This window comes from Lissotriton vulgaris, chromosome 11, assembly GCF_964263255.1.
Source record: "Lissotriton vulgaris chromosome 11, aLisVul1.2, whole genome shotgun sequence".
NCBI lineage: Eukaryota > Metazoa > Chordata > Amphibia > Caudata > Salamandridae > Lissotriton > Lissotriton vulgaris.
This window is the reverse complement of record NC_141699.1, coordinates 197,432,050-197,458,808: the sequence shown is the minus strand read 5'-3', so window position 1 is coordinate 197,458,808 and position 26,759 is coordinate 197,432,050. Positions and strand designations below refer to the sequence as shown.

General features: G+C 48.3%; 1 protein-coding gene across 2 annotated transcripts in view; it reads right to left on the bottom strand.

Moving 5' to 3' along the window:
- Positions 1 to 26,759, bottom strand: part of ACACB (acetyl-CoA carboxylase beta) — a 1,895,698-nt gene that overhangs the window by 1,496,869 nt on the left and 372,070 nt on the right. For both annotated transcript variants that reach the window (XM_086943101.1, XM_086943102.1), the window contains exon 17: positions 12,869 to 13,003. In XM_086943101.1, the coding sequence (XP_086799227.1) occupies positions 12,869 to 13,003 (135 nt within the window). The remainder of the gene's footprint in view (positions 1 to 12,868; positions 13,004 to 26,759) is intronic.

Below are 26,759 nucleotides of genomic sequence, written 5' to 3'. Positions count from 1 at the left end.
GGAACCAGACAGGGGTGTCCTTGTTCTCCACTTCTCTTCGCCCTATATATAGACGCATTTATACGGAGAATAGAGCAGAATATAGACATACGGCCAATTGTTTTGAACGGACATGAAACAAAAATTCTGGGGTATGCGGACGATCTGGCGGTCACATCCTGTGATCCCGAAATGGCATTACGGGCGATAGAAGCAGAGGCAGCTATATACGGAAAACTATCAGGATATAAGCTAAATGTAGATAAAACACAAGTTGTAATAAATCAAAAAATAACGCTGGTAGATCAAAGAGTCACAGAAACAGCGATATATTTAGGGGTCCTAATCACCTCTGATATTTCAACAGTAGTGGGAAAAAATTTAGAACCTATAATACGCAAGGCTAAAATTGATTTTAATCGATTAAATAATCTACATTTGACTACAATCGGCCAGTGCAATCTGATAAAAATGTCTTTTTTGCCTAAAGTGCTTTATCTTTTTAGGACCATTCCCCTGTTATTTTATAATAAATGGTTCAGGGAGCTAGAAGGGGTAACAAACAGGTTTATATGGGCAGGAGGAAGAACACGTCGCAGCCAAAAATTTTTGTCGCTACCCCGAGAACGTGGCGGGTTGATGCTTCCCGATTTCAAAGCTTATTATTGGGCAACAGTTTTGCAATATATAAGAGGGATGCTGGGGCGGGGATATAATGGATAAATGGAGAGGGAGGGATATGATTCCGGATGTATACGAACTTTTGGTTAAGGACTCGGATAGATGGCTTCTCAAATATGATGAGAAAAGCATTACAAGAAGGTACGCTTCAAGACCCTGGGGGCTGCAATAACAATATGGTCTACCATTAAGAAGAAGTTAAAATTGGGTAGAATGAACTACTATACACCGCTATATGGGAACCCATCGCTCCCAGGGATATTCCATGATTCCATAATGAAAGATTGGGACAGGCAAGGGGTAAGAACTATAGGAGACCTTATAGGGGCGGCAGGGGTAATAATCACCTATGAGAACGCGCAACGGTTATATAATCTAAGGCATAGAGATTTTTATAAATATCTACAAATTAGGTCAGTCTTATCAAAAAAGCGTGGTGGTGGTATTGACATGCAAAAGGTAGATTTGATGGAAGACATAAGAAAAGAAACAGGGTGTTCCATATTGCAGTTGTACGGCGAAATATGTAAATACAAGGAGGATGACTCGTAAAAAATGTATGAAAAATGGGGAAATAAACTGGGGCTGACAGGGAATGAGGCTGAGAAATTGTTAAAAATGTCAAATACGGTGCTGAGAACAACAAATCTGCAAACCCAGCAATATAAAACATTGTTTGAATTGTTTCATACCCCCCACAGGGTGGCACAGTGGGGTGGAATAAGCGACATAACCTGTCCAAGATGTCAATCTACCCAAGCCGATACGATTCATATGTTTGCTTCATGCCCTGCTTTAGATAGGTATAAACAAGAATTGGAACAGTTTTTTAATAATTCATTGGGAATGAGTATAGCATTGTTGGATGAAGTAATGATTTTAGGAGTAACTAAGGATGGCTTGGATGTACCTCACTATGAGTTTTTGTATATAGCCATGGTACTAAGTAGATTATGTATAGCGTCGCTATGCAAAGATCCCAGACCACCGACATTACAACAATGGGTCTCTAGGCTGTTGGCGATTTTTACTTTGGAACAGGCTCTATATGAAAAAAAGGGAAGGGTTAGAAGAGAAACTGCGAGATGAATATGGGCTCCAATAATAGAATGGAAGCAAAGGCTGGGGGAGTCGTAAGCATACAGTAAGACATTTAATAATTTGCTTTACGTTGAGTCAGCAAGAACTAGTATAGATAGAATTTACAAAATGAATTTATGAATTTATGAATTTTTTAAAGGATTAATTTGTTATAATGAATGTTATCTGATTTTCTTATCTTGGTGAAATACATAATGAAAATGAAAATGTAATCTTGATGTTGATGAATAATAAAAATATTCACAAAAAAAAAGAAAATGTTTTTGAACAAAATGAGTTCTTATGGTTGATCTTTAACACAAGGAGGTTGTGTTTGTTCTTAGCGCGTCGGAGATGGAATTCGAAGTCTAGGCACAAAACAGTAGGTGGCTTTGTTAGCGGTTTTGCTTTTCCTCGTTTTAGGAATTTTGAGAAGGAGTTTGCATTTCCTCTTGTAGATCTTTAGTTGCCTGTTGTCTTGAAGATAAGCTGGAATACTGGCAGGGATGAGATTATGGGTAATAGAGGCAATTTTTACATTACTGCAGGCTTCTAGAGGCAGCCAGCATAGTGACTTAAGGTTTGAGATGAGTTCTGATGTTGCTCTGGGAGGTGCAGTGGACAATTTTAGTAGACCAGCAAGAAGAGTGTTACCTACACCAATATGCGAAAAGACATGCGTTCAAAGTCACGGTGGCAACGCTACGCCTTAATGATGAAAGAGTGACTTACTTTAACCAGCAATAGCTCCAGAATCATAATGGCTCAAACAAGAGTTCAAATGATTCCGGGTTTGTGTGATCTCCTATACAATGGTGCACATGCTGTGGGTATAGAGGCCGACTACCTTCTGGAACTTTCGGGCAGAGAAAATAGACGTACAGTCACTCTATAGACACAGAGAGGGTAGGGATGATACTAGGCTCACTAATCTTAATACCTGAATGTAGCAAGTAGCTCCTCGACCCCAAGTTCCTTCGTGCTCCTCCTGGGCATGTGGATTGGGGTCACCTTTGGGTAGTGTCCTGCGCTAGAGATGCCATCATGGCGTCCCTTCCAGTCTTTTGGGCCAACAACTCGCTTCCTTGGGATCAGATCTCTCCTTGCAGGCACAATCCAATTTATTATGCAGACAAATAGGCAGCTTTTCCCTCTCCTTTCAGCTCACGCAGCATGGAGAGTCTAGAGGCTTCCCAAACTTAGGTCTAGTCTGGAAAAAGAATGTCCCAGACAAAGGTACTACTAATGGTCTTAGGCCCACATGCATCAAGCATTTTTGGAGTCGTAAACGGTGCGATTCCTTAAAATCGGCCGTTTGCGATTCCAAAAATGCTTTTTGAGATGCATCATGCTTTTTTAGAAATCGCAACTTTTTTGCGACTTCTAAAATTGCGATAGCATTTTAGAAATCGCAAATTTGCGATTTCTGAAATGCTATGCATCATTTGATTTCAAATTGCGAAATTTGAAATAGCAAATGCAAATTACCACGAAGTTGAACCTCGTGGTAATTTGCGAAATTGTTTAAAAATGCACAAAAATGCATTTTTTAAACTGTTAAATTACAGACACACATGTCCTTAGGACATGTGTGTATGTAACATAGGTAAAAGTGCATTTCATGGGTGCAGGGGGAGGTCATTTGGACCCCCCTCTCCACCCTTGAAATGCTTTGTTGAATTGCGATTTCAAATTGCGAATTCGCAATTCCCATTCATTCCTATGGGCATTTCAGCCCATAGGAATGAATGGGAATTGCGAATTCGCAATTTGAAAACCGCATTTTTTATGCGATTCGGTAAAAATAGCGATTTTTACCGAATTGCATAAAAAATGAGAAAATAATCATGCATAGGCTTTTGCGATTTCTAAATTGCGAATCGCTATTTTTCGCAATTTAGAAATCGCAAAAGCCGATATTGATGCATGTGGGCCTTAGTCCTTCCTTCCCTACACTGGTGTGTAAGCTCACTCAGTGTCCTTTCGGGGAAGAAAAACCATTTACTGTCTGAGGGGCCATTAATTAGACACCTCTTATAGCAGAAGTTTCTCACTGTTGCTGGTCACAGTACTGCAGAGGCTTGCTGCCGCATCCAATTATACTTGCCATTTCAAGACATAAGTTTTCCTAATCTTGAGGATATGATCAAACTTGGCCCTCTGAACTGAGGGAGACCAGTGTGAGCCAACCCATATGCCAAGCTCACTAGATTAAGTGTGAATGATTTGTTGAGCTCTGAAAATTCTTTCTTGATGTCACGTCAAACCAGTATTGATAGCTGTGCGAGGCAACATGGCTATAAGGACGTCAGTGAGACCACCCCACCCATTTAACAGAGCAAGGCTCCAGATATTTGTTATATATTCTACCTTGGTATCAATGGTGAGCGAGTTTTCAAGATTAAACATTCCCCGACCAAGGAAAACCTTGGTCAGGGCATGTTTAATCTTGAAAACTTGTAATGGCCCAGAGCCATAGCTGTCTCTGGTAATTAATTCTCAGGAACAGACGACTATACTTTGCCAGCTCTGGATGGGCCTGTTTCACAATGATTCAGTTTAATCCAGATCCCACAGGAAAATATGTATTTTTGATGTTTTAAAATCCTTCGCTATCTGTAGGTTCTCAAGAGTAGGAATCAAGCGAAGGCTAATACCAAGTCATGCTGCCAGGGATCTTGAGGAGATCACATATTGGCCAAGACTGCTCCGGGCTACAGCAGTGATTCTAGCAGGACAATGAGGCTTGTGATGATTCAAATATGAAAATATCTTCTGCCTACAAACATGGATAGGTCTACATCCCACCACGTATAGTACATTGCACCTGTGTCACTGTTGTCGTCCCAGGGTAATAGACAGGTGCCAAGGAATGTGGCTACAGAGTATAATGCTCTCTATAACCATCTTTGTAGGAGTTCTCCTATTTAAGAATATAGAGAGAACTTTAACACCCTCAAACAAATCAACAAACATGATGAATCTAATTGTTCCTCCTCAAACATAGTTTTCCTATTATTGCATACACTTGAATTCATTCTGACCAAGTTATTTCTTTACATGTGCTTTCTCAGAATAGCATTTCTTGTGACGATAGGAGCACAAGTCCTCCCACTGATCTGCATCAGTGATACTTCTGACTTTAACAGTAGTGCTAATTTTTTTCTAGATATAATTCCTCCCTATTACTCAAAAAATCATGAAATAGCTCATTTAAGTAAAGCTGACCTATAGTTGATCTAATCATATTAAATCTCCACCCACCCAGGCCCTGACATTGTGTGGAGACATTCCCAGAGAAAAGTCTGGAACATGAAACCAGAAGAGTCAGTGATTGTACAGCCTAACCCCAGTATGAATGCTATGCTCACAGATATTTGAAGGTAATAATGTATGCTTAGAAGTAGTGGATGAAGACAGCATGGACTGAATCTCCAAAGGAAGCTATAACATACCCTTAGAATGTGCTATAAAGTCACAAATGGACTAAAGATGGGGAAATAAAAGTACACTTTTGGGAGTCTTGGACTGCTAAACCCACACATTAAAGTGAAATCCATTAACATTTTTCTAGAAACACAGGGCTTCTTGTACCAAAATATGGAGACAGATATACTTATTGCATTTTGTGAATGGTTTTCTTTGGTACACAACAGGTATAAAGCGACAGGACACATGATAGCTGGGATAGTAGGGAAACCGTATCTCACCGCTCTTCACAAGTTTATTTCGGCTGAGAGCAATGCTAATTGTTCATCAACCTAGTTTAAGGAGCAAGTAGAATTGACTTCATTTTTTATCTTGTAATAACCTACAGTCTGCTTAAAAAAAAATGTGTAAATGAGGTCTGACTTAAGTTTTTTTTCCTCCAACTGTGTCTGTTTTCTGGGAACCTTACGGACTTGAATATGTTTCAGAAAATTTAGAGACGCAGAGGGTGTTCCAAATATAGTTTTGTATAGGAAGTGTGCCTGTTAGTCACAAACACAGGAAAAGGCTGCGCTTTAATGAAATGTGTGCAGTCTGGGTGGGACATAACGGAAAAGCAGGAAGCTTTTCTATTGTTAAGATTGTATTGAAGTTATGGATGTTTGCCAAAAATAGTGTTATAGGAATTGACTCGCAGCATGTGTAATTTGAGACTGACTTGTGCTTATGTCGGTATGACTATGAGGCAGGTGAAACTGAGAATCACCAAATACAAGAGCAATGTCAGGTGTCTTAAAACCACGACAAAGCTATATACACAATGCTGGGAATTCAAACATAAAGCCGACAGCCTGAGGTGGTTGATACTCGAGACGCACCAGAACATAACACAGAACGCACTGTTCAGGATTGAACAACGCTGGATCCACCGTCTCAACGCATACCATGGGCTGCACTCAGTAACCCTTAAGGTCTTTTACTCTAATGATAACACACATGAGTTACCACCTTGATAACCAGGCGTAGTTAAGACCCGACTATGTTCCCCCGGTCATGCCTTAACTGGCTACAATACTGAATTACTGAGGGCTACATGACTGGGTCCAAGACTGACTGGGCTGACAGCACACATGGAGTTGCCATTAGCACACCCACTACCTGCTCCAATGTGTTCCAACTACATTAGGTGGGTGTCACTAGGAACAATAACAACCTTTGGAACACTGCAACACCATTACAGACTGAAGATACCGAGGATTGAACCGCCACTCTATTATGCCTCTGCTACCATCTCGAAGGAACAACGGTGTCAATATGTTATAAAGCCTTTTGTTACGCGCTCTATTACTCAAGAGTATCCTGGCGCGGTGAGTCAAAAGAGAAAAGGGGCAGCCAACATAACATACAAAGAAATTACAGAGTGATATTAAACAGATGGGTTTTAAGTCCCTTCTTGAACTGAGAGAGTGAGGGGGCAGTTCGAAGAGCCAGGGGAAGAGCATTCCATGCTATTCCATCAATATGTTAGATTGTGGCCATCCACTGGCACAACAAGGGGTTGAACCCAAAAAAACAGGTGTACCAGCTTACTAGGCCCCCATAGAGCGTGGACCACTGGGAAGACGTCCGATGTTATGGCCGCCGACACTAACTGTCCCGCGACAATAACAGCAGAAGCGTCACCCAACAATTATTGGATATACACTAGGGGAGGATCATCATCCAATGAGTACAACCCTCTACCACTATTGTTGATACTTGTAAGTTGCTCTGAGTCGCAACATGGTACTGGGGTTTCCTTCCCCCGTTATCTCCACACCACTATAAGATGGCTGCCGTTCAAGCCTACTTTAATGACGTGCATGCGACGCATTGGCACCCAACGTACCGACCGATACGCCAGAAACTAACGTGACCACACACCACCTTGTCACGCCCCGCCGGAGTTATAATGGCGACAGCCGGCATCTAAAGCGGCACCGATTCCCCTGCGGGAGAGTCTTCGAGGAGATTGGCGCGGCTCCATATACGGAGAGGTAAGCGGTATGGCGGGTTTTGCTAACGTGATCCGGCACTACATGGGAGAGGGGCGAATTTTGGCTACTTTCACCTCGAGTGCTACTTACACTCGTAGGACCGGACAGGCGCTGGCTGCACCCCACCGAGACCGTGGGCTATGCATGTTGCCTGGGATGGACGCTTTTCTAGAGGTTCTGTATCTCCAATGGGGAGCTGAGGTATGTGTGGTCTGGTTTTGAATCCCTAACAGTGATGTATGTATGGAGTCATCAAGGTGACTGTAACCGCCCACTCATGGGTCTCTACCGACCAGCCCTCCTTGGTTCACCGTTTAAGCTTCATTTGGCCAATTGGCAGAAGCATCCGACCTCCCTTGGGGGGCAGCCATGATCAGCACTGACCGTAGATTTCACGTGGAATACCTCACTTGTTCACTACGACATACTTGACTGTATATCGAACTTTAAAAATATTGTATCACTCATCAACCTAAGGAGGACTGTCATCCCACTCTTCTACCCTTGTACAGGACATCAACAACGTGGTGTCTTAGTGCCGAGGGCAATCGCAACAGCACTCGCTCCATCTATAGGTGGGTGAGTCTTGTATACACGCTACACCATGTCACTGGCTGTTTTAACTATTCCCTTAGCCAGACACTAGTCATCTTAAAAACTTTTTAGCATTTCATTATAGACTCTTTTATAATTTTAACTCTGGAAGGACACCGCCTCCTTTCATTTCCCATATAGACAGTTGACCCTATTAAGTGAGCACACCATGGATGACACTTAAGGAATTTCTTCTTTTTGTCATCCTCTCCAAGTTTCTACATGGCAGAACCAGGCACACAATAGACTAGATGAGCAAATGAATGTCTAGTAGTGTAGATAGTTTTCCCCATTTTGGTCCTGAGGAATTGCTGAGTACCGTTTTGAACTCAAATAAGCATGAAACATGTCAACCATATAAATAGAGTAGGTTCTTGCTTTCACAGAACTTTGAGCCTGACTAAGCAACCACTCTCTCACTTTGTTTTTAATAAAGGTGGGTTACCACTTCATTGAAAGGTTTTTTTGTAGACTACCCAACCTTTTTTTAACATTGCCTTAACACATCTACACCATTCACTTCCACCACTTAGGGCCCTCACCCTCACAGCACCATACGGCAGGAATAAAAGATCCCCGGTCAAAAAGCCCCTTTATGGGTGCCCGTAGGGTATTGCACCGCCAACCCGACGAGGGGCAAGGCCATATGATGAAGCATGACACCTAGCTTGCTGGGTGTGTGAGGCCTCTAATTCCAAAAAGGAGGGTCCCCATCCGGTGTGCCTTCACTCACTTTTTGTCACTGTTTTTTCAACTGTCCCATTCAAGTTTTTGGATCCAGGGTGAACTGTGCATTCCTTTTTTGACATTGTGACTTGTGCTTCTCTCATATTGCAGTCACTCTCCCAGCTGTTTTAGTCTGAGTATATGCAATAAACCGGTTCATACTCCCTTTGTTGCAGATGTGGTGATTAAATGATTTTCGCTGCTTAAAGGATTTTTTCCCGACAGTTTGAAGCAGCAATAAACCTAGTTGAAATGAAGAGCGGCATTTTCTCTGCTAGATGATCACCCTCCTAAACCTTTTATATCCGCTTCAGAACACATATTATAAGCTCCCTGAGGATACCTTCATTTGAATGGAGGATGAACTTAGGAAACTACTGTAGAATGATGGCCACACTAGGATAGCCCTTTGCAAATTACAACGCAACCCCTACAATAGAGGTATAGGTCTCCCAGACCTACGGGCCTACTACAGGGCAGCCCCCACATAACAGCATCAATGATTGGGGCTTTATGGACAGGGGCCATCCCACTTATGCCCTAGAAAGGACTGGGCTCCAAGCTCACTCCCATTAACACTACCTCTCTGGCAGTAGGGGAAGATGTGACCTATTACCAGCTACTCAAATAACTTTGGAGGCATGGGACAAGGCTAGCTCCTGCATGGGTTGAAAGCAGAACATCACCCTGAAGACTCTGCTATGGATGGGCAGACACTTGACAGAAATAACCAAACTAAAAGGTTTTACATCTTGGGATTGAATAGGCATGTCCAAGGTAGGTGACTTGCTAGAAGAGGGAACTTTAAGGTCTTTCTCCTCACTCTAGAGGGAATTTCAACTGCACGATCGCCAATTCTACAAATACATACAATTGGCACATTCTTGAACAGCTGAAAATATCCCCCCAGACCTCCCAGAAATCGCTCCCTTAGAGGAGTGGCTATTAATAGATGAAAACAAGAAAATGAAGTATCTTACACTTATAATACTAATAACAATAATATGCCTGATACCCTCCTAAAATTGAGGGCTGTGTGGGAGGCCGATGGTGGCACATTCAAAGATCTCGACTGGGAGGCAGCACTGATGTTCCCGAGAAGTGGCACTTAGAGCCTGACTGTGCTAATCCAATTATACATTTTAAATAGGATATATTATGACAGTGCCTGACTGTATAAAATAGTTAGAGGAGCCGCACTGGATTGTTTGCAATGTTCGAGGGATCTGTGAGACTTCATCCACACATTATGGTCATGCTCAGCCATACATACAGACATACTGGCGCAGAGTGTTGTCGGAACTCAGCGCAGTCCTAGAGATGCAAATACCTGAAGACCCAAAATATGTCCTTTTGGGGATACCTAATGATTTTGATGTGACGCGGATGAAACTCCTATTGTGTAATCTGGGATTGATAGTGGCCAAATGAAACTTGGCCGAGTGATGGGGAGCTTCTAAACACCTAATCTTGCTGGATGGAGGAGGGGTATGGACTCATTTGTGGCTGACGAAAGAGTAACTTCTAAAAGTAGGGGATGTCCACGCACGTTTTGTATAAAATGGGGGAGATGGATTGAATATTATGGACTTGCTGAAGATGTTGCTATTGATGCAGGGCCTTCCTCATAATTACATTATGCAATCTATGATGATACCTTTTGTCGTGATAATTATGATCGTGTTGATGTAAAGGGAGTATCTATTAGCCCCCCTTTGTTATTTTTCATAAAAATAAAATCATTTAAAAAAACATTGTTGAAATGTCCAGTGGCCTAGAACAGTACTCATTTAGTAGACAATACACATTAGTGAAAAACACCCATCCTTCAAGTGGCTGCACCAGTACTCGCACTCCTGGTACAGGCCGCCATATTTCGGAATTTCAAAGAAGGTAGCTACCAGTGAACCTCTGAATGGGGAGGAGGGTGGTCCGCACATGAATCTGTGAAAGCTACAGACATTGTAGAAAGAAAGTATAACTTTGTAATTAGTAGTCAGTAGCTTACAGTGCTGTGGAGAGGCATGCTCTGCATGCTCCTGCCTACTAGGGTTGGGCACAGATGTATGGAAGTTGTTTTTTAATTCAAGAAGTCCACAATGCACCTGAACCAAGATTCCACCTCAGATTATGTTACCCCTCCATCCACCAAACAGGTGAGTGTAGTAAGTGAAGTTAGCGAAGCGGAAATATATGGTGTACCGGTAGGTCAATTGTTCAAGCAAAAACATTATTTGGTGAATAGGCTGGCTTACAAGGAGGCAGAAGGGCACATGAGAATCAACAGCACTACAAGCTACAAACTGTAAAATTTTTGGTTTCTAGAATTTGCTGCTGTAGATCACAATCAGACCCTCTGCATGAACTACAAAGCAGTGAACTCCCAGAAACCGGTGGCTAGTGAGGCAAATGTGTGGATAGTTCGAAGTATTGTTTGGCCAATTTGAGCCACTTGGTGGGATTGAATATCCTCACAAGGTTCAGTGAAAGAGTATGGTGACCACGTAGTGGTTTTGTATATGTCTGCTAATGGTATGTTAACTAAGAAAGCCATAATACTTAAACCTTCTGGTGGAACGTGCCCTGGTCACCTAATATAAAACTTGCTTAGCCTTTGCATAGCAGACATGTTTACATTGGAATATTCTTCTTGCTGAACCACCCTTCGAAATGGGAGTTCCCAAGTGAGGTTTAACAAAAGCGAAATGGGAATCTTTAGTCTTACGAATAGGCTTTGTTCTGTCAATATAAAACATTAGCGTCTGCTTAACGATGTATAGTGCTCTATTCGCCAGCAACTCTGGGTGCAAAAAGAAGCTACCAGTTTGCTGCATAACATGTAAGAGTAGTGAGCTTGTGGAATTAGTATACACCCTTCATGTAGCTTGGGATACCTAAACTCTATGACCTCAGGTGTCTCATCAAAGGAGTTATTGAACCCATACTCCCGCATCAGGAGGGACAGGGTGTGTATTCGCTGCTTTTTCCCCATCCCATAAAGGACAGTAACCTATGGTGTATCCTCGATCTCAGACATTGCAACTGCTAAATCCTGTTGGACACTTCCGAATGACGCCCATGCACTTTTGAAACCGTTATCACAGTAGTGACAATGTCAACAACAAGAAATCACTTGATCAAATTAAAGAGATTGGGTAGAGAATAGAACTACACAAGCCACATATATATGCCTGCCAATCTTGAGTTGCGTATGATTACTAAATGCTTCCGGTCTCCTGTACCCAATATCACAGTTTCAAAAAATGCATTTTACAAATCATTTTTCCAGGTATGGTAGGTTATTGGTTGAACTAAAGCAAGACTACAGCTTCCCAAATATCTTAGGAGTTAAAATGCGGAGTCCTGGAGAAAGGGAGTCATCTGGTAGCCATATGGATGGGTATTGAACGTGGCAGGTGCGGAGGGGGTGCAATGTGGAGATACAAAAAAATATTTAAATGCAATCAGTTTCAACAGTGTCTTCTTTATTTTACTCCACTGCAGATATAGTAAAGTTTTTATTCAACTATGGTGAAATAGTAAATTCAGCAAATTCCATGTGCTTTTCATCCAACAATGTTTCGCAAGCTGGGTTAAGCAAGCCATATTCATCAGGGCAAAAGTGAAACTCTGTGTTCCAGAGTAGAAAGTGATGTTGGCCTAATAGACAGGGCACTCACAGGTGCAAGTCATGACACTGAACCACTTGGCTGCCACAAAATAACCCTATTCTAGTATTTGTAATGGTATGCTACCTGAAGCACTGCAACATAACTTTGCACCCACGTATAATCTTTTCATATCAATAGGTTTTACCTTGTGATCAAACTTATTTCACTAATGTTCATGTTTAAACCTGTAATCACTATTCAGTTTGTCTGCTAGACTAAAAGGTGGATTAACTCAAATCTTCGCCTTCATCATAATGCTTGTTATTGCCACAAAATGTTAGTGCACAAGGAGCAAGAGGAAAAGTAAATCTCTTTCGAGCAAATGTCATAAATGTGTGCACTGCAAACACCCAAATGTCACACAACTGCATTGAAAATGTGGCAATCCTGATCTCGTATGAAGGATCCAATATTCATTTTATCTGGGGGTCTCTGACCAGGACTCATCAATACCTCAGATCCTTGAACAGAACATTCACACCTATGGATAGTTTAATACAGAAGACCCTCATGTCTGACGGGCAGTAACGTAGATCTGCCATGCTGAAGGTGAGAACCCATGATAGACACTCTTCTACCTGAGCTGCCCAAACCATCACATTGGGTGGATCCTAACCAAAAGACTGATTCAAATTATCATATCAATTTAGGTGTTTCAAAATCAGCACTTACAGGATGAAGTTTAGAGGGATCAACCAATTCTAGAGTGGCTACAATGCAGCCAGACTCTAGCACTGCCCCTGGCCTCTTCACGTAATGAATGGTGCCTGATTCTTGCACAGTCAAACTCATGACCATCTTCATAACCTGAAGAGAAAGAAGACAAAAATAGTACACGCATTATTCAACCCCAAATAAAACTTACAGTGAAACTGAAATCAGCTAACAGTTCTCGTTACTTTGAAGAGAAATTTCTTTATTGAGGACTTTACATTGGAACTTAAAACTAGCTAGGTTCACTATTAAATTATTCAGTATGCTACTGAAGTACTGAATAAGTACTTTGTGAGGGTGTGCCGATCAGGTTTTGCCTCTGGCCCAGAAATAATAATGGAGATCAATTACCTGTAGGAGCCAAGACACAGACTCCAACTTCGGGCTTGACGCATGTGAGGATAAACAAACCCCTCCGTATTCTACCCATAGTATTCTACCCATACAGGAACTGGACATTCGGGACGTCACAGAGGAAGGAGGAGGGATTAACACCGGAAGTGTTCTTCAACTGGAAGAGAAAAGGACCGATTCAACTCAAGGAGAGCACGAAGACGTCAGAGAAAGAAAGAAGTCGTCGAGAGGAGGAACAGCGATGGAGAAGGACGCGGAATCGAGAGAGGACGAGGAAGAAGTGGAGAAGACAATAGGAGGTGTCCCCACAGGAGGAGGCTGGAGAACGGCCGCAGCTTAGGAGAGTTTCGGCAGAGCCGGTGAGTGACTCTGTACAGGGGAGGAGGGAGGAGAGCGAATAAGGCTGGGAGGGAGGTTGAGAGTGAGAGCGAGTTCACGTTGTGTTTTCCCTGATTCACTACCCTCAAGCGGGATTGTCCTCAGTAGGATTTTGAGAGCGTCCTAAAGTGATTCTCATGCACATTTCTACCCTACCCTTTACCTCAGACACAGATCTCCCCTACCCTTAGATGTGGACCCTATCTTGCCAGATAATGTTACTGAAACACCAACAGGGTGTGGTGACGGGTATAAAATAGCCTACGGGTCTCGTATTTAAACAGAGGACTGACTGCTCCTTTCTTTTAACTTACTCCTATGAGCCTCAGTGGGAGACACCCTGACAGTGGAGAAGACCAGACAGATGAGGGAACTGACGAAGACGACGTTTCACCGGAAAGAGAGGAAAGGCCCAAGGAAGTCAAAGAATCACCAACCCCCTCTGGTTCAATACCTAACCCTTTAAATAAAAGCCACCGACTGGCACACTACATACAGCCTCCGCGTCAATTTATCCGGCCCAACCTCCCACAAGTGGTGTCAGAAGTGGGATTAGCCGGAGACATGGAGGTTGTACTCACCAAGATGGCTGAAAACCAAGAGAGTTTGGGGAAGGCAATGGAGAAGTTCTTGTCGGTTGTAGAAGAGGATCGTGGGAAGCTACAACAAGTCATCACTGAAGAAGGCCAAACCAATGACACCACAAAGGGGAAACTCGCTGAAGCTATCGGACAACAAAGAGCACCGAGCAACCTACCATCCGTAATCTTACAGAAATATGTAAGCCGAGAAGATCCTGACACACAAGTTACTACTTGTGTAACGATATATCTGTAAGAGACATTAGTTAGTGATAGATTCCTTACCTTACAATATCCCCAGGCGTCAGACTGGATCCGGAAAATTTTGCGTAGCAGTACCCTTGCGCGTCGGTAGGCGTCGTCTGCGGCTCCGCGTCCGTCGTCGGCGTCGTGGGCGCCGTGATGACGTCGTCGGAGTATATAGACGCCGCCTCCGCGTGCTGACGTCAGTTCTTAGCCACAGCTTTTCCGCGCCAGAAGCGCAGAGCCATGACAAAAACCGACACTGGTGCCAAGAAACTAGGGCCCTGAAAGGGGATGACCTTAACCCTAGATATCGGTTCGCAGAACGGGGAGGATGGGTGGGTCGGTAAGGAATCTATCACTAACTAATGTCTCTTACAGATATATCGTTACACAAGTAGTAACTTGTGCATCTGAAAGAGACACGTTAGTGATAGATTCCTTACCTTAGAATAGATACCCCAGCAATACCATCCCCGTGGTGGTGGGTCTGCGAACCAATATTCACACCAGAAAGTCCTGGAGTACGGAACGGCCGAAGTAGCCATCTCTCCGGACTTGACTGTCCAGGCAGTAGTGCCTCGCAAACGTGTGCAACGAAGCCCACGTAGCAGCCTGGCAAATGTCCTGCAGGGGCACACCTCGGCCCAAGGCAGTTGTAGTGGCCGTGGCTCGAGTGGAATGAGCCCGCAGCCCAACAGGTGGTTCCTTCTTAGCCAAGGAGTAACACGCCTGGATGCACATGATAATCCATCTAGAAATGGTCCTCTTGTGCACCGCTTTCCCTTTCTTAGCGCCCGCGTACCCAACAAAGAGTTGATCATCCACCCGGAACTGGCGTGTGCGATCCAGATAGAATGAGAGCGCACGTTTTGGGTCCAGACGGTGGAGCCTCTCCTCCTCTCTCGAGGGGTGCGGAGGCGGAAAGAAGGTGGGCAATGTGATGGACTGCCCAATGTGGAAGGCCGTGACCACCTTAGGCAAGAAGGAGGGCCTAGTCCTCAAAACAACCTTGTCCGGATGGACTGAAAGGAAAGGAGGCTTACAAGAAAGAGCCTGGAGCCCACTCACTCTCCTGGCAGAGGTGATGGCTACCAGGAATGCAGTCTTCAAAGAAAGAAGGCGAAGCGGACAGTTATGAAGTGGCTCAAAGGGAGCGCACATCAGAAATGTTAGAACCAGATTCAAGTCCCACTGAGGCATCACGAAAGGAACAGGAGGAAAGGTATGAGTGATGCCTTTCAGAAATCTTTTAACTATAGGGGACTTGAACAAAGAAGGTTGGTCAGGCAGCCTCAGAAAGGCCGAAAGAGCCGAAAGATAGCCCTTGATAGTGCCCAGAGCAGAGCCCTGCTGGGCAAGAGAAAGAAGGAAGAGAAGAATCTCAGAGAGAGGGGCATTGAGAGGATCCACATCCTTTGCTGTGCACCATGCCACAAATCTGTTCCACCTGCAGGCGTATACCGTTTTTGTGGAGAGACGCCTGGCTGCCAGAATGATGTGGCAAGTCAAATGGCCTCAACTGCCGCCGCTCAATCTCCATGCATGGAGGTGGAGACTGGACAGGTTCGGGTGGAGGACCGTCCCCTGCTGCTGCGACAGAAGGTCCTCCTGAAGAGGCAGACGAACCGGGGGATCGACTGACATACTGAGTAGCTCGGGATACCAGAACCTTCGTGCCCAGTCCGGAGCCACAAGGATGACTTGTGCCCGGTCGCGCTTGATCTTCTTCAGCACTCTGGGCAGAAGAGGTATAGGCGGAAAGGCGTACAACAGACCGCAGCTCCACTCGCGACGAAAAGCGTCTCCGAGCGAGTGCCGCCTTGGAAATTCCAACGCGCAGAACTGATGACATTGCGCGTTCTCTTCGGTGGCGAATAGATCTAACCAAGGCTCTTCCCAACGCAGAAAGAGGCTTTGCGCCACGTCCGAGTTCAGACGCCATTCGTGATCCATCGAGCACCGACGGCTGAGTTCGTCCGCCCTGGCGTTCAGAGAACCTGCCAGGTGTTGAACCACCAGAGTCACGCCCTGATGTTCCAGCCACTGCCAGAGGCGCAGAGCCTCCTGGCAGAGGGTCCACGACCACACACCGCCCTGTTTGTTGCAGTACCACATGGCGGTGGTGTTGTCCGTGAACACCTGCACTGCACTCCCTCGGACAGACGGGAGGAATGCTTTCAGTGCCAGACGAATCGCCCGCAGCTCCAACAGATTGATATGGAGCCGGGATTCCGCCGGAGCGAGTCCTCTGATCTCCGCCTCTCCCAAGTGGCCACCCCAGCCCTGGAGGGACGCGTCCGTCACAACCACGTGCTCCGGTTGGGGAAGGGAGAGGGATCTGCCGTTGACCCAATTGCGGTCAGTGAGCCACCACTGCAGCTGTCTCGCAGTGCCCTCCGAGATCAGGACATGGTCGGAAAGGTTGCCCCGGTGCTGGGCCCACTGAAACTTCAGGTCCCACTGCAGAGCCCGCATCCGCCACCGTGCGTGATGCACCAGAAGGATGCAGGAGGCCATCAGCCCCAGAAGCCGCAGCGTCAACCTGACCGAAACCCGGGATAACGGCCCGAAGACCGGGATCAGGGCCTGAATATCCCGGACCCGCTGTTCGGGCGGGTAAACCCGAAACTGCGCCGAGTCGAGAACCGCTCCGATGAAAAGGAGGTTCTGAGAGGGGCACAGGTGTGACTTCGGCACATTGATGGAAAATCCCAGCCTGTGCAGGAGATCCGCCGTAGTCTGGAGGTGGGTGACGACTGCCTGGGGCGAGCCCGCCTTCAACAACCAGTCGTCTAGGTAGGGGAAGACTGAAACCCCTAACCTGCGCAGGTGAGCTGCGACCACCGCCATCACCTTCGTGAACACCCGTGGGGCGCTGGTAAGGCCGAAGGGGAGCACGGTAAACTGAAAGTGCTCGTGGCCTACCGTGAACCGCAGGTAACGCCGGTGGGCCGGCAGGACGGGGATGTGGAAATACGCATCCTGCAAGTCCAACGCTACCATCCAGTCTCCTGGGTCTAGGGCAGTCAAGACCTGAGCCAGTGTCAGCATTTTGAACTTCTCCTTCCGGAGGAAGCCGTTGACGCTCCTCAGATCCAAGATAGGGCGTAGGCCTCCTTTGCCCTTCTTGGGTACCAGGAAGTAGTGGGAGTAGCAACCACGTCCTACTTCTGGCCCAGGAACGCGCTCGATGGCCCCCTTGGCCAAGAGGGCCGAAACTTCCTCCTGCAGGAGCCGCAAATGATCCCCCGATACGCGGTGGTGTTGCGGTGGCATGGCTTGAGGGGTCGTCTCGAAGGGGAGGGAGTAGCCCCTCCGGACGATCTGCAGCACCCACCTGTCCGAAGTGACTGCGCGCCAGTGAGAGTGGTGATGGCGAACCCTGCCTCCCACTGGCGTCACATGGGCCGAAAAGCACGGACTAGGAGGGTTTAGAGGCGGATGCTGCGGGGGCAGGTGTGGACTGGCTCCGCTTGCCTCCCCTACCGCCTCCACGGCGGTTTCCACGGCCGCCGCCGCGCTGGACGACAGTTTGCGGCGAGTGGCTGGCGGCACGTGTGGGGACGCCCCTTCCGTGGCCACGAAAGGAGCGAAAAGCAGTCACTTGCTGGCGCGGGGCCGAGAGGCCCAAGGACTTGGCCGTAGCCCTGGAGTCCTTAAAGCGCTCGAGCGCGTGGTCTGCCTTGTCGCCAAAGAGGCGACGGCCATCGAACGGCATGTCCATGAGTGTATTCTGGACATCAGCCGAGAAGTTGGCGGACCTAAGCCAGGCGTGGCATCGAATCGCCACCGTCGTAGCCATCGCTCTGCCCAGCGAGTCAGTGGTGTCCAGTCCGCACCTGATCGAATATTTCGCTGCGTCCCGGCCCTCCACAAGGGCTTGGCCGAGTTTGGCCCGTACCTCCAACGGGCACTCTGGCAGCAATTCCGCCACCGTTTCCCATATAGAATGGGTGTAACGGCCCAAGAGGCATGCGGTGTTGGAAGACCGCAGTCCACAGCTAAGGGACGAGAAGACCTTTTTGCCAAAGGCCTCGTACCTCTTGGATTCCCGATCAGGGGGTGCTGACGGGAAGGCGGTCTGGGAGTTAGAGGCCTGGATAACCAGACTCTCGGGGGTGGGGTGGGTGGACAGGAAACATGGGTCGCCCGGAGCCGGGCGGTGGCGTCTGGCCACGTTCCTATCTACAGGCGAACCTGTAGCGGGCCTGGACCAAGTGCCCAACAGAACGTCCGACAAGGCCTCATTAAACAGCAGCATTGGCTCCATGGAGCATGACTGCGGCTTAAGGACCTCAGTGAGGAGATTAGTCCTCACGGCCGCGACGGGGAGCTCAAGGCCCAAGGCCTTAGCAGCCCTCATCAACACCACACTATATGTAGCGCCCTCCTCCGAAGCCACGGAAGGAGGAGAGACGAATCCAGTGTCTGGAGAGGTGTCCAGGCCACTGGCCTCCCCAAGGTCTCCTGTCCAGTCCATGCTAGACTGACATTCCCTTGCCAGAGGGTCCTCAGACCCCTCCCAATCCTCCTCATCCCCCATCTCCTGAGACTCAGGGTCGTAAGTGAATGAGGATGGGTCATAGGGATGGAAATCCCCGACCGGCGTCGAGATCGGCGCCGACTGGCCCCGTCCCGACGCCGGAACCCATAGAGAGGAGGAATTGGGGACGGCGTCGGCCGGGACCGACGCCGGCGGGGACACCACACGGACCGACCCCGGGGGGGTCGTAAGGTCCACCGGGGACGCTCCATCGCCCGACCAGGGCCGAACGGCACCCTGCGGCGTCGGACCCGAAGGCACCGACAACGCCGGGACCGCCAAACCCTGCGGCGCCGAGCCAGAGGGCAGCGGCGGCGTCGGGATCGCAGAGCCCTGCGGCGCCGGCGTCGAAGACGCCGGCGGCGCCGAGGCCGAAGCACCCGACGGCGTCGGGGTTGTACCCGACCCACTAGGGCCTCCAGACGGATTCACTGGGCCCGAAGGCGCCGCGGAACCCGTCGGGGAAGAAAGGGACCTCATGGCCATGAGGAAGCGCTCTATCTCCCCCGGCGTCGCGTTCAGCCCAGGGACCGGGGGGTATGGAGCCGAACGCGGCGCCCGCGACTCCTGAGGAGCCGCGTGGGCGGTGTCACCCGAAGCCCCGGCCGCATCGCGCGAGCGTCGGGGGGAGTCGGAAGAGCGATGATGTCTCTTCGACTTCTTATGCTTCTTACCTGACGACTTGGACCCGGAGGAGTGGCGCCGACTCCCGGAGCTGTGACGGCTCCGCCCCCTCGACCTCCCGTGGGACCGGGACCTCACTTGGCGCGGGGCCGACTGGCGGATCTCGAGTCGCCTGCGGGACCGCTCCCGCCTGGCCTTCCTCGAGAGGGCCCGACAGTCGGAGCAGGCCTCGTCGTCATGGTCGACGCCCAAACACGTCAGGCACAGTCGGTGCGGATCCGTAACCGACATGAGACGCTCGCAACCGCCGCAGTGCTTGAAGCCGGGCATCCCTAACGGCACCGTCGGAGTCGTGAAGACTTCGAAAGAGATCAAAAAGATCCAAAAAGTTAGTCAAAAAATGACCAGGGAACTGCTTTTTCTAGATCTGCGCTGGCTGGCGCGGAAAAAAGAAGAACTGACGTCAGCACGCGGAGGCGGCGTCTATATACTCCGACGACGTCATCACGGCGCCCACGACGCCGACGACGGACGCGGAGCCGCAGACGACGCCTACCGACGCGTAAGGGTACTGCTACGCAAAATTTTCCGGATCCAGTCTGACGCCTGGGGATATTCTAAGGTAAGGAATCTATCACTAACGTGTCTCTTTCAGATTACTTCTTAAATAACTTTGAGAGGATGGCTCTGGCAGCTGCATGGCCAGTGGATAAATGGGACCAATGCCTAGGACCCCTATTGTCGGCAGACCTTCAGGCTTCTTACCAAGCAGCCAATATCCTAGGAGTATCCCCATATGCAGAGATAAAACAATGCATTATGGAAAGATTAGGCGTCGATGACGAAACATATAGAATGAGGCTCAGACAAATTAAGGAGGGCCCCCAAGAAACCCCAGAGCCCTATATTTCAGAATAAAGGACATGGCTGACCGGTGGTTGAAACCCGCTACCGCCACCAAAGAAGACATCATGGCCAAGGTATATTTAGAGCAATATCTATCCTCGCTTCATCCGCTCATTCACAAATGGGTCAGGCAAAATGCCCATCTTACCCTGGAGACCGCAGTGGAAATTGCAAGTGCCTACAGCAGAGCTCAAGAAGCACAGAAAGGAAGAGATGAAACTCCTTGGAAAGCAGGGATAAGTGGTGTTCATCGACCTCCCCGACATCCACTGGTTCGAAAGCCAGATCCTGTTACTATCTTCCCCGGATCCCCTGTGTTCAGAGTTCCTGGTCCTCCTGTAGTTAGAGCCCCTACTCCCGGACCACAATGCTTTAACTGCGGTGCACTAGGAAATATAGCACACTTCTGCCCACAAAAAAGAACTGACGGAAGTAAGGGTTGCTAGGAATTATTGTTGTCTGACCCAGAATAACCAATCGCCCCCTTACCGAAGTGGCATAACCGTGAATGGACAGCCCATGACCGCTCTAGCGGATACAGGATGTCGACAGAGCGTGATACAACCTCAGGATCTGGGGCCCGAGCACGGAGAAATAGATGGAATGTCTAATGTATGATGTGTACATGGAGACACAAAACAATACCCCACTACACATGTATGCATACAACACACCACCGATCAAGGATCCAGTTTAAAAGTTGGTCTCATTCCTAGACTACCTGAACAGGTCATATTGAGGAACAGTTACCCCCAGTTATCACAGTTGCTCACAAAGGCAAACCAGAACGAGAAAGACTGGTGGAGTGTCACCCCTTTTTCTCAGTATGATAATCCTGAAAGGCCACCCTCAAAAGTCAGGAAAACCAAAAACCAAAAACGGAAAGAAAAAGGAAAGCCCCTAATCGCCCTTCCAGTCCAGACAGAAGAAAATCCATTGGAGGGCGATAGACACTTCCATGCTGCACAAAGAGAAGATCCAGACTTCCAGGAAGCCTGGAATCAAGCTCTGACCAACGAAGATCCTCTGCACGTATGTCCCTATTTTTTTAATTAAAAACTGACTATTGTATAGAAAAGCGGAGTTCAATAGAGCCCCTCAGTTACTGGTTCCCGCCCGTTCCGTGAGAAAAAGTCCTCTACATGGCCCAAAGTCATTTATGTCATTTATTGGGGAGGGAGGGGATGGGGGGGGGGGGGATGGGGGGGGAGGGGGGAGGTGGGCATCCGAGAAAACAGAACAATTGATAACAGAAAAGTTCCACTGGCCAGGGATATACAGGCAAGTGAAACTGTATTGTCGTGAATGTCCAATTTGTCAAAAAGTAGTAGATATAGTCCCCCAAGAACACCTCTACATCCCCTACCCATAATAGATTAACCCTTTTATAGGGTGGGATGGATATTATTGGTCCACTATTACCCTCCCGTAGCGGGTGTCGCTACGTTATGGTCCTAGTGGACTATGCTACACAGTTTCCAGAAGCAATTGCTTTAAGACATCCTGATGCTTTTAGCATAGCCACGTCAATGATAACCGTTTTTTCTAGGGTAGGATTTCCAAAAGAGATTTTGACAGACCAATTTTGTATCCAAATTAATGAAGCAAATGTGTACCCAATTGGGTATCAAGCAGATACGAACTGCGGCATATCACCCCCAAACAGACGGTCTTGTTGAACGCTAATGCAACTCTTAAGCTCTGTCTGTCTGTGTCGCCTGAACTCGCCCAACCCCCACCTCTTCCCAACATCCGGACCTCTCCTGATCGTGGTGGCGATCCTCGCCCGTGCCCCTGGGTCACTGCTGCCTTCTCCCGGGTGCTCGCCTATCGCTCCGCTCAACCCCAACCTCACTGATCCTACCTGAGGTCCCGGGGAGCTTTCACCTCAAGGCGCCCCCAGCAGCTTTCTGGCTCCATACACCACGCGGGCTGCGAGGCATGCAAAAGAACTGCTCAGCCTCCGACTTGGAGCCCCTTATTGACCCTCGAGCACTGCATTATTGTGTATCTGCGACGTGCAGCAAATTGACACTCCTCAGCTGCGTACCTCTTCATATTCACCTAAGGCTGCCTCTACAACCTCGTGCGCCCGGACCCACCTAAATATAAAAAAAATATACTTAAGCTATTAAATAAAAACAGATAAACCCTGCAAAATGGACTCAAAGCGGCAGCCCCATAGAAAGGGGACTGCTCCCCTAAACTAACAAGGTCCCCCTAACTGGACCTCAACCGAGCTTGTTCTCAATCAGCCACAATTAAAAGAGGACTACACAATTCCAGCCTCCAGAAACTGAAAGAGGACCGCGCAACCACTAGCTACGGAAACAGAAAGAGGACTGCTCACCCCTATAATATAAGGGCGGCCATCTTGAAAGTGGCACTGACTGTCTTCATCTGTTTAACAACCAAGACAAGCTGCTACACCCCCTTCAAGCACCGCTATCTTTATGGCCATGTCCACTATGACTGTCGCTCACTGATTCCCAGGTCCCCACGAGTGTGCCCACTCCAAGCCAACATGGGGGGGCCCTGGTTTAACTGCCTCTGAGTCAATCGCTTACACCTTGGTCTACCCTCCAAACCTCTCAAAAGGCGCCTCAAAAGCCTTCAAACATCTCACCCTGAAAAACCACCCCGAAACCCTGATCTCGGACCTTCGCTTCTGTGCGGACATAGGCCTCATCACTAATGACCTTGTTTTCTACTTCAGTAGAACACCCGCTTGGCGCAACAACTTTTCTATACTCCTTAATGTACGCTCTTCTAGGATCATCCCATATGGCACCAAGCTCACAACAGTCCCATCAGCAACCCTTCAAGCTGCCCTCACAATCACCCTCTACAAGAGCGGCATTGTACTGATCCAAGCCTCAACAAAAAATCTTGAAAAATTCTCAGATCTTTTTATCACTCTCCATAACCATGTCACCGGGACGCCAAACAACTCACGGCCCAACCTTACTCCAACACCCCTGCCCACTATGGAACATCGCAACCCCCTCACTACTCCTACCAACCTCCTTAACATCTCGGATCGGAGACCCGTGATCCCACCTGTCCATGATCCCCAACCCAACTTGGAACACCTCAACCCCCTCACTAATCCGTCCAACCTCCTTAACAGCCCGGCCCTGAGACCCTTGATTCCACTCGCCCTCGATCCCCAATCAGATTCCACGGCTCCCATCTCAGCACACCTCTTACACATCAAGCCTCCCACAACCACCCAAGCGACATAAACCCTGGACCCTTGGTCTCCTCCCGCCATGCTCCCCGCTCGGACACTAAGACCACTACGTCATCTCCATCTTGTCCTGTGGCAAATCAAGCCAGCCCCGCTAACACCCAAGTCATCCTCTCTACAACCCCAAACACAGCCCTCCCTTGCCCTATAACCACCACCTCCTCAGTGACTCCTCCTGTAGCAGTTCCAGCCAGCCCCGCTTACACCATAGCCCCCTTTCCATGGCGCCCAACACAGCCCACCTTTCCCCCTCTCCCCAGCGACTCCCGCCACTGCAAGTCATGCCAGCCTCACTAACACTTGCCCTCCAACACCCTCCTCCTCAGTGACTCTTCCTGTAGCAGGCTATGCCAGCCCCGCTAACACTATAGCCACCCCATCCACGGCCCCTAACACAGCCCACCCTTGCCCCCCAAGCCCCCTCTACTCAGCGACTCCCACTGCCGCAGACCATGCCAGCCCCACTAACACTCAAGCCACCCCCCCCCACGACCCATTGCACACCCTCCCTCACCCTCCAATCCCCCCATCCGCGGCAATCCACTCTCTGCACTCCAGAGCCTCCAAAATAATTCAGAGCTTTCACTCCTCCATCCTCGATCTTACAAACCTCCTCCACCTCGCCGAACTCTCTCTCTAAAACCTCATGCCTCAGCTGTCCTCCCCTCCTATCCCAGAGCTTCCCAAACGCCCTCTACCGACAGCCTTGAGACATCTCCGCCCCGCAAGCACACTAGCTTCCTATCTGATGAGGAAACCCTCGACCTCGCCCTCTCCTACAACATTTCCCTCCCCATAACTAACTCACAAGACCTCACTGAAAAGGAAATTCAGGATCTTCTCAATGACCATAATGCAGCCACTACCCCTCTGTGCCTACCTGTCGTGAGTGCCGCTTACCCCATCTGCATGGTCGCTATTGACCCATACAGATCAGCCCCCCTCCGCAATAGAAGGGCGATCACAAATAACCTTGGTCCCGTACCCCTGTCCATCCCGACCTCTGCTACTACCCACCTCCCTGATCTGTCTGGGCTCTTAATCAACTGCCGTTCCGCAGTGAAGCATGCAGCAGATGTCGCTGCTCTCGTTCTGAACAACAACGCAGACGTAGCCATTCTAACAGAATCATGGCTTAATGACGCATCATCCCCATGCCTCAATCTCTTAATCCCCCCCCAACTTTAACATTACCAGGCTAGACAGACCACAAAACAAAAAAGGTGGCGGAATCGACTGCATCCATCCCTCTAACCTCCTTGTCACAGAGCTTCTAACAGATTCCACTGGTTTCTGCGAAGACCTAGCCCTCTCAGCCTGTAGTAACACCACCCACCTATGTAACCTACACATTTTTTACCACCCCCCAGGCACTAACGAATCCTTCACCAACTACCTCATGGAAGTCATCACGACCAAGTACTCCCCCAACACTAAAGACATTTTCCTCTGCGACTTCAACCTGCACTGGAATGACCCCAACGACCCTCATGTCAACGCCATCAAAGACCTCATGACTGATCTTGCCCTGACCTAAGCTTTCCCCCTCCCAACCCACTTGAAAGGGGCCACTCTAGACTGGATCATTTCCAAGGAGACAACCGTCAAACTCATATCGATCGACCCTTGCGACTGGTCAGACCACCATGCTATCACCTTCCTGCTACCTGGCACACGCAGGACATGGACACCACAACCGGTGCTCCCTAAACGCTGGGCCAGAGATACTAAAAACCTCGACCTCAATGAACTTGAGATTCGCTGCAAAACCGACCTCCCCCCCACCACATCACCTAGGTCAGTGACCTAAATGATCATTACTCTGCTACAATGTCGAACATCTTGGATGACCTATCCCTCTTAAACTAAAAAGAACTCAAGCCAAAGGTAGAAACCCATGGTTCACTGGTTCCCTCAACGATGAGAGGAGATCCCTCCGACAAACCGAAAGAATCTGGAGACAGCACCCCTCGGCAGATCACCTAAAACTTCTTCGCCAGGCCAGAAATACTTACAACAAGAATATCATCACCTCTAAAAAGGAGTTTTTCAGATCGGAATTAGGAAATGCCCAGAACAGACCTCGCAAACTCTTTGAGATGGTCAAACTGCAATCGAACAAACTGTCCAAAACAACAAAAGAAACCCCCAAGTCTCTCATCTCCTCCAGGGAGTTCTCCTCGTTTTTCGCAAACAACATCAAAGCCCTAGATATTGAACTCAAGACCGCCTCACTCCCCCCTCCGAACCTGGAGCTTCCAATGTCTCTCCCCTTGCCGCCATGGTCCACACCGAAGAATCTAGCACACTGGTCCGAATTCACACACTATGATGAAGATGCTGTCGCTAAAATCCTCTCAACCCCGAACCCTAACAACCATTTCAACGACCCGCTCCCCTTGAACTGTCTTGCGACCGTTGCCAAATCCATTATTCCCAGCTGGACTGCGATAATCAACGCCTCTCTCTGACAGGGATCAATACCGGCCTCACTGAAAGCTGGCCAAGTCCCCCCATTCTGAAAAAGCCGTCTTTGGACCCAGCCTCCCCAGACAACTTTAGACCAATTTCCAACATTCCTCTCTTGGCCAAAGTGCTGGAAAAGTGTGTCCAAACACAACTAAGTCACCACATCAACAACTTCCATCTACTCGACGACTGCCAATCCGGATTCAGACCGGGTCACAGTACTGAAACCACCATGCTCCACATTATCGATGATGCTCTCCTAGCCCTTGACCAAGATAAAACCTGTCTCTTGATCCTCCTCGATCTATCCTCCGCCTTCGACACGGTCAACCACGAGATGCTACTCGAACGCCTTAAACTGAGAATGGGATTAGATGGTACAGTCCTCAACTGATTTAGTTCCTATCTTCAAAACCGATCCCAGAGATTCTTAATCAACGGCGAACTATCCGCCCCCTCCATGGTCACGGTGGGAGTCCCGCAAGGATCAACGTTGTC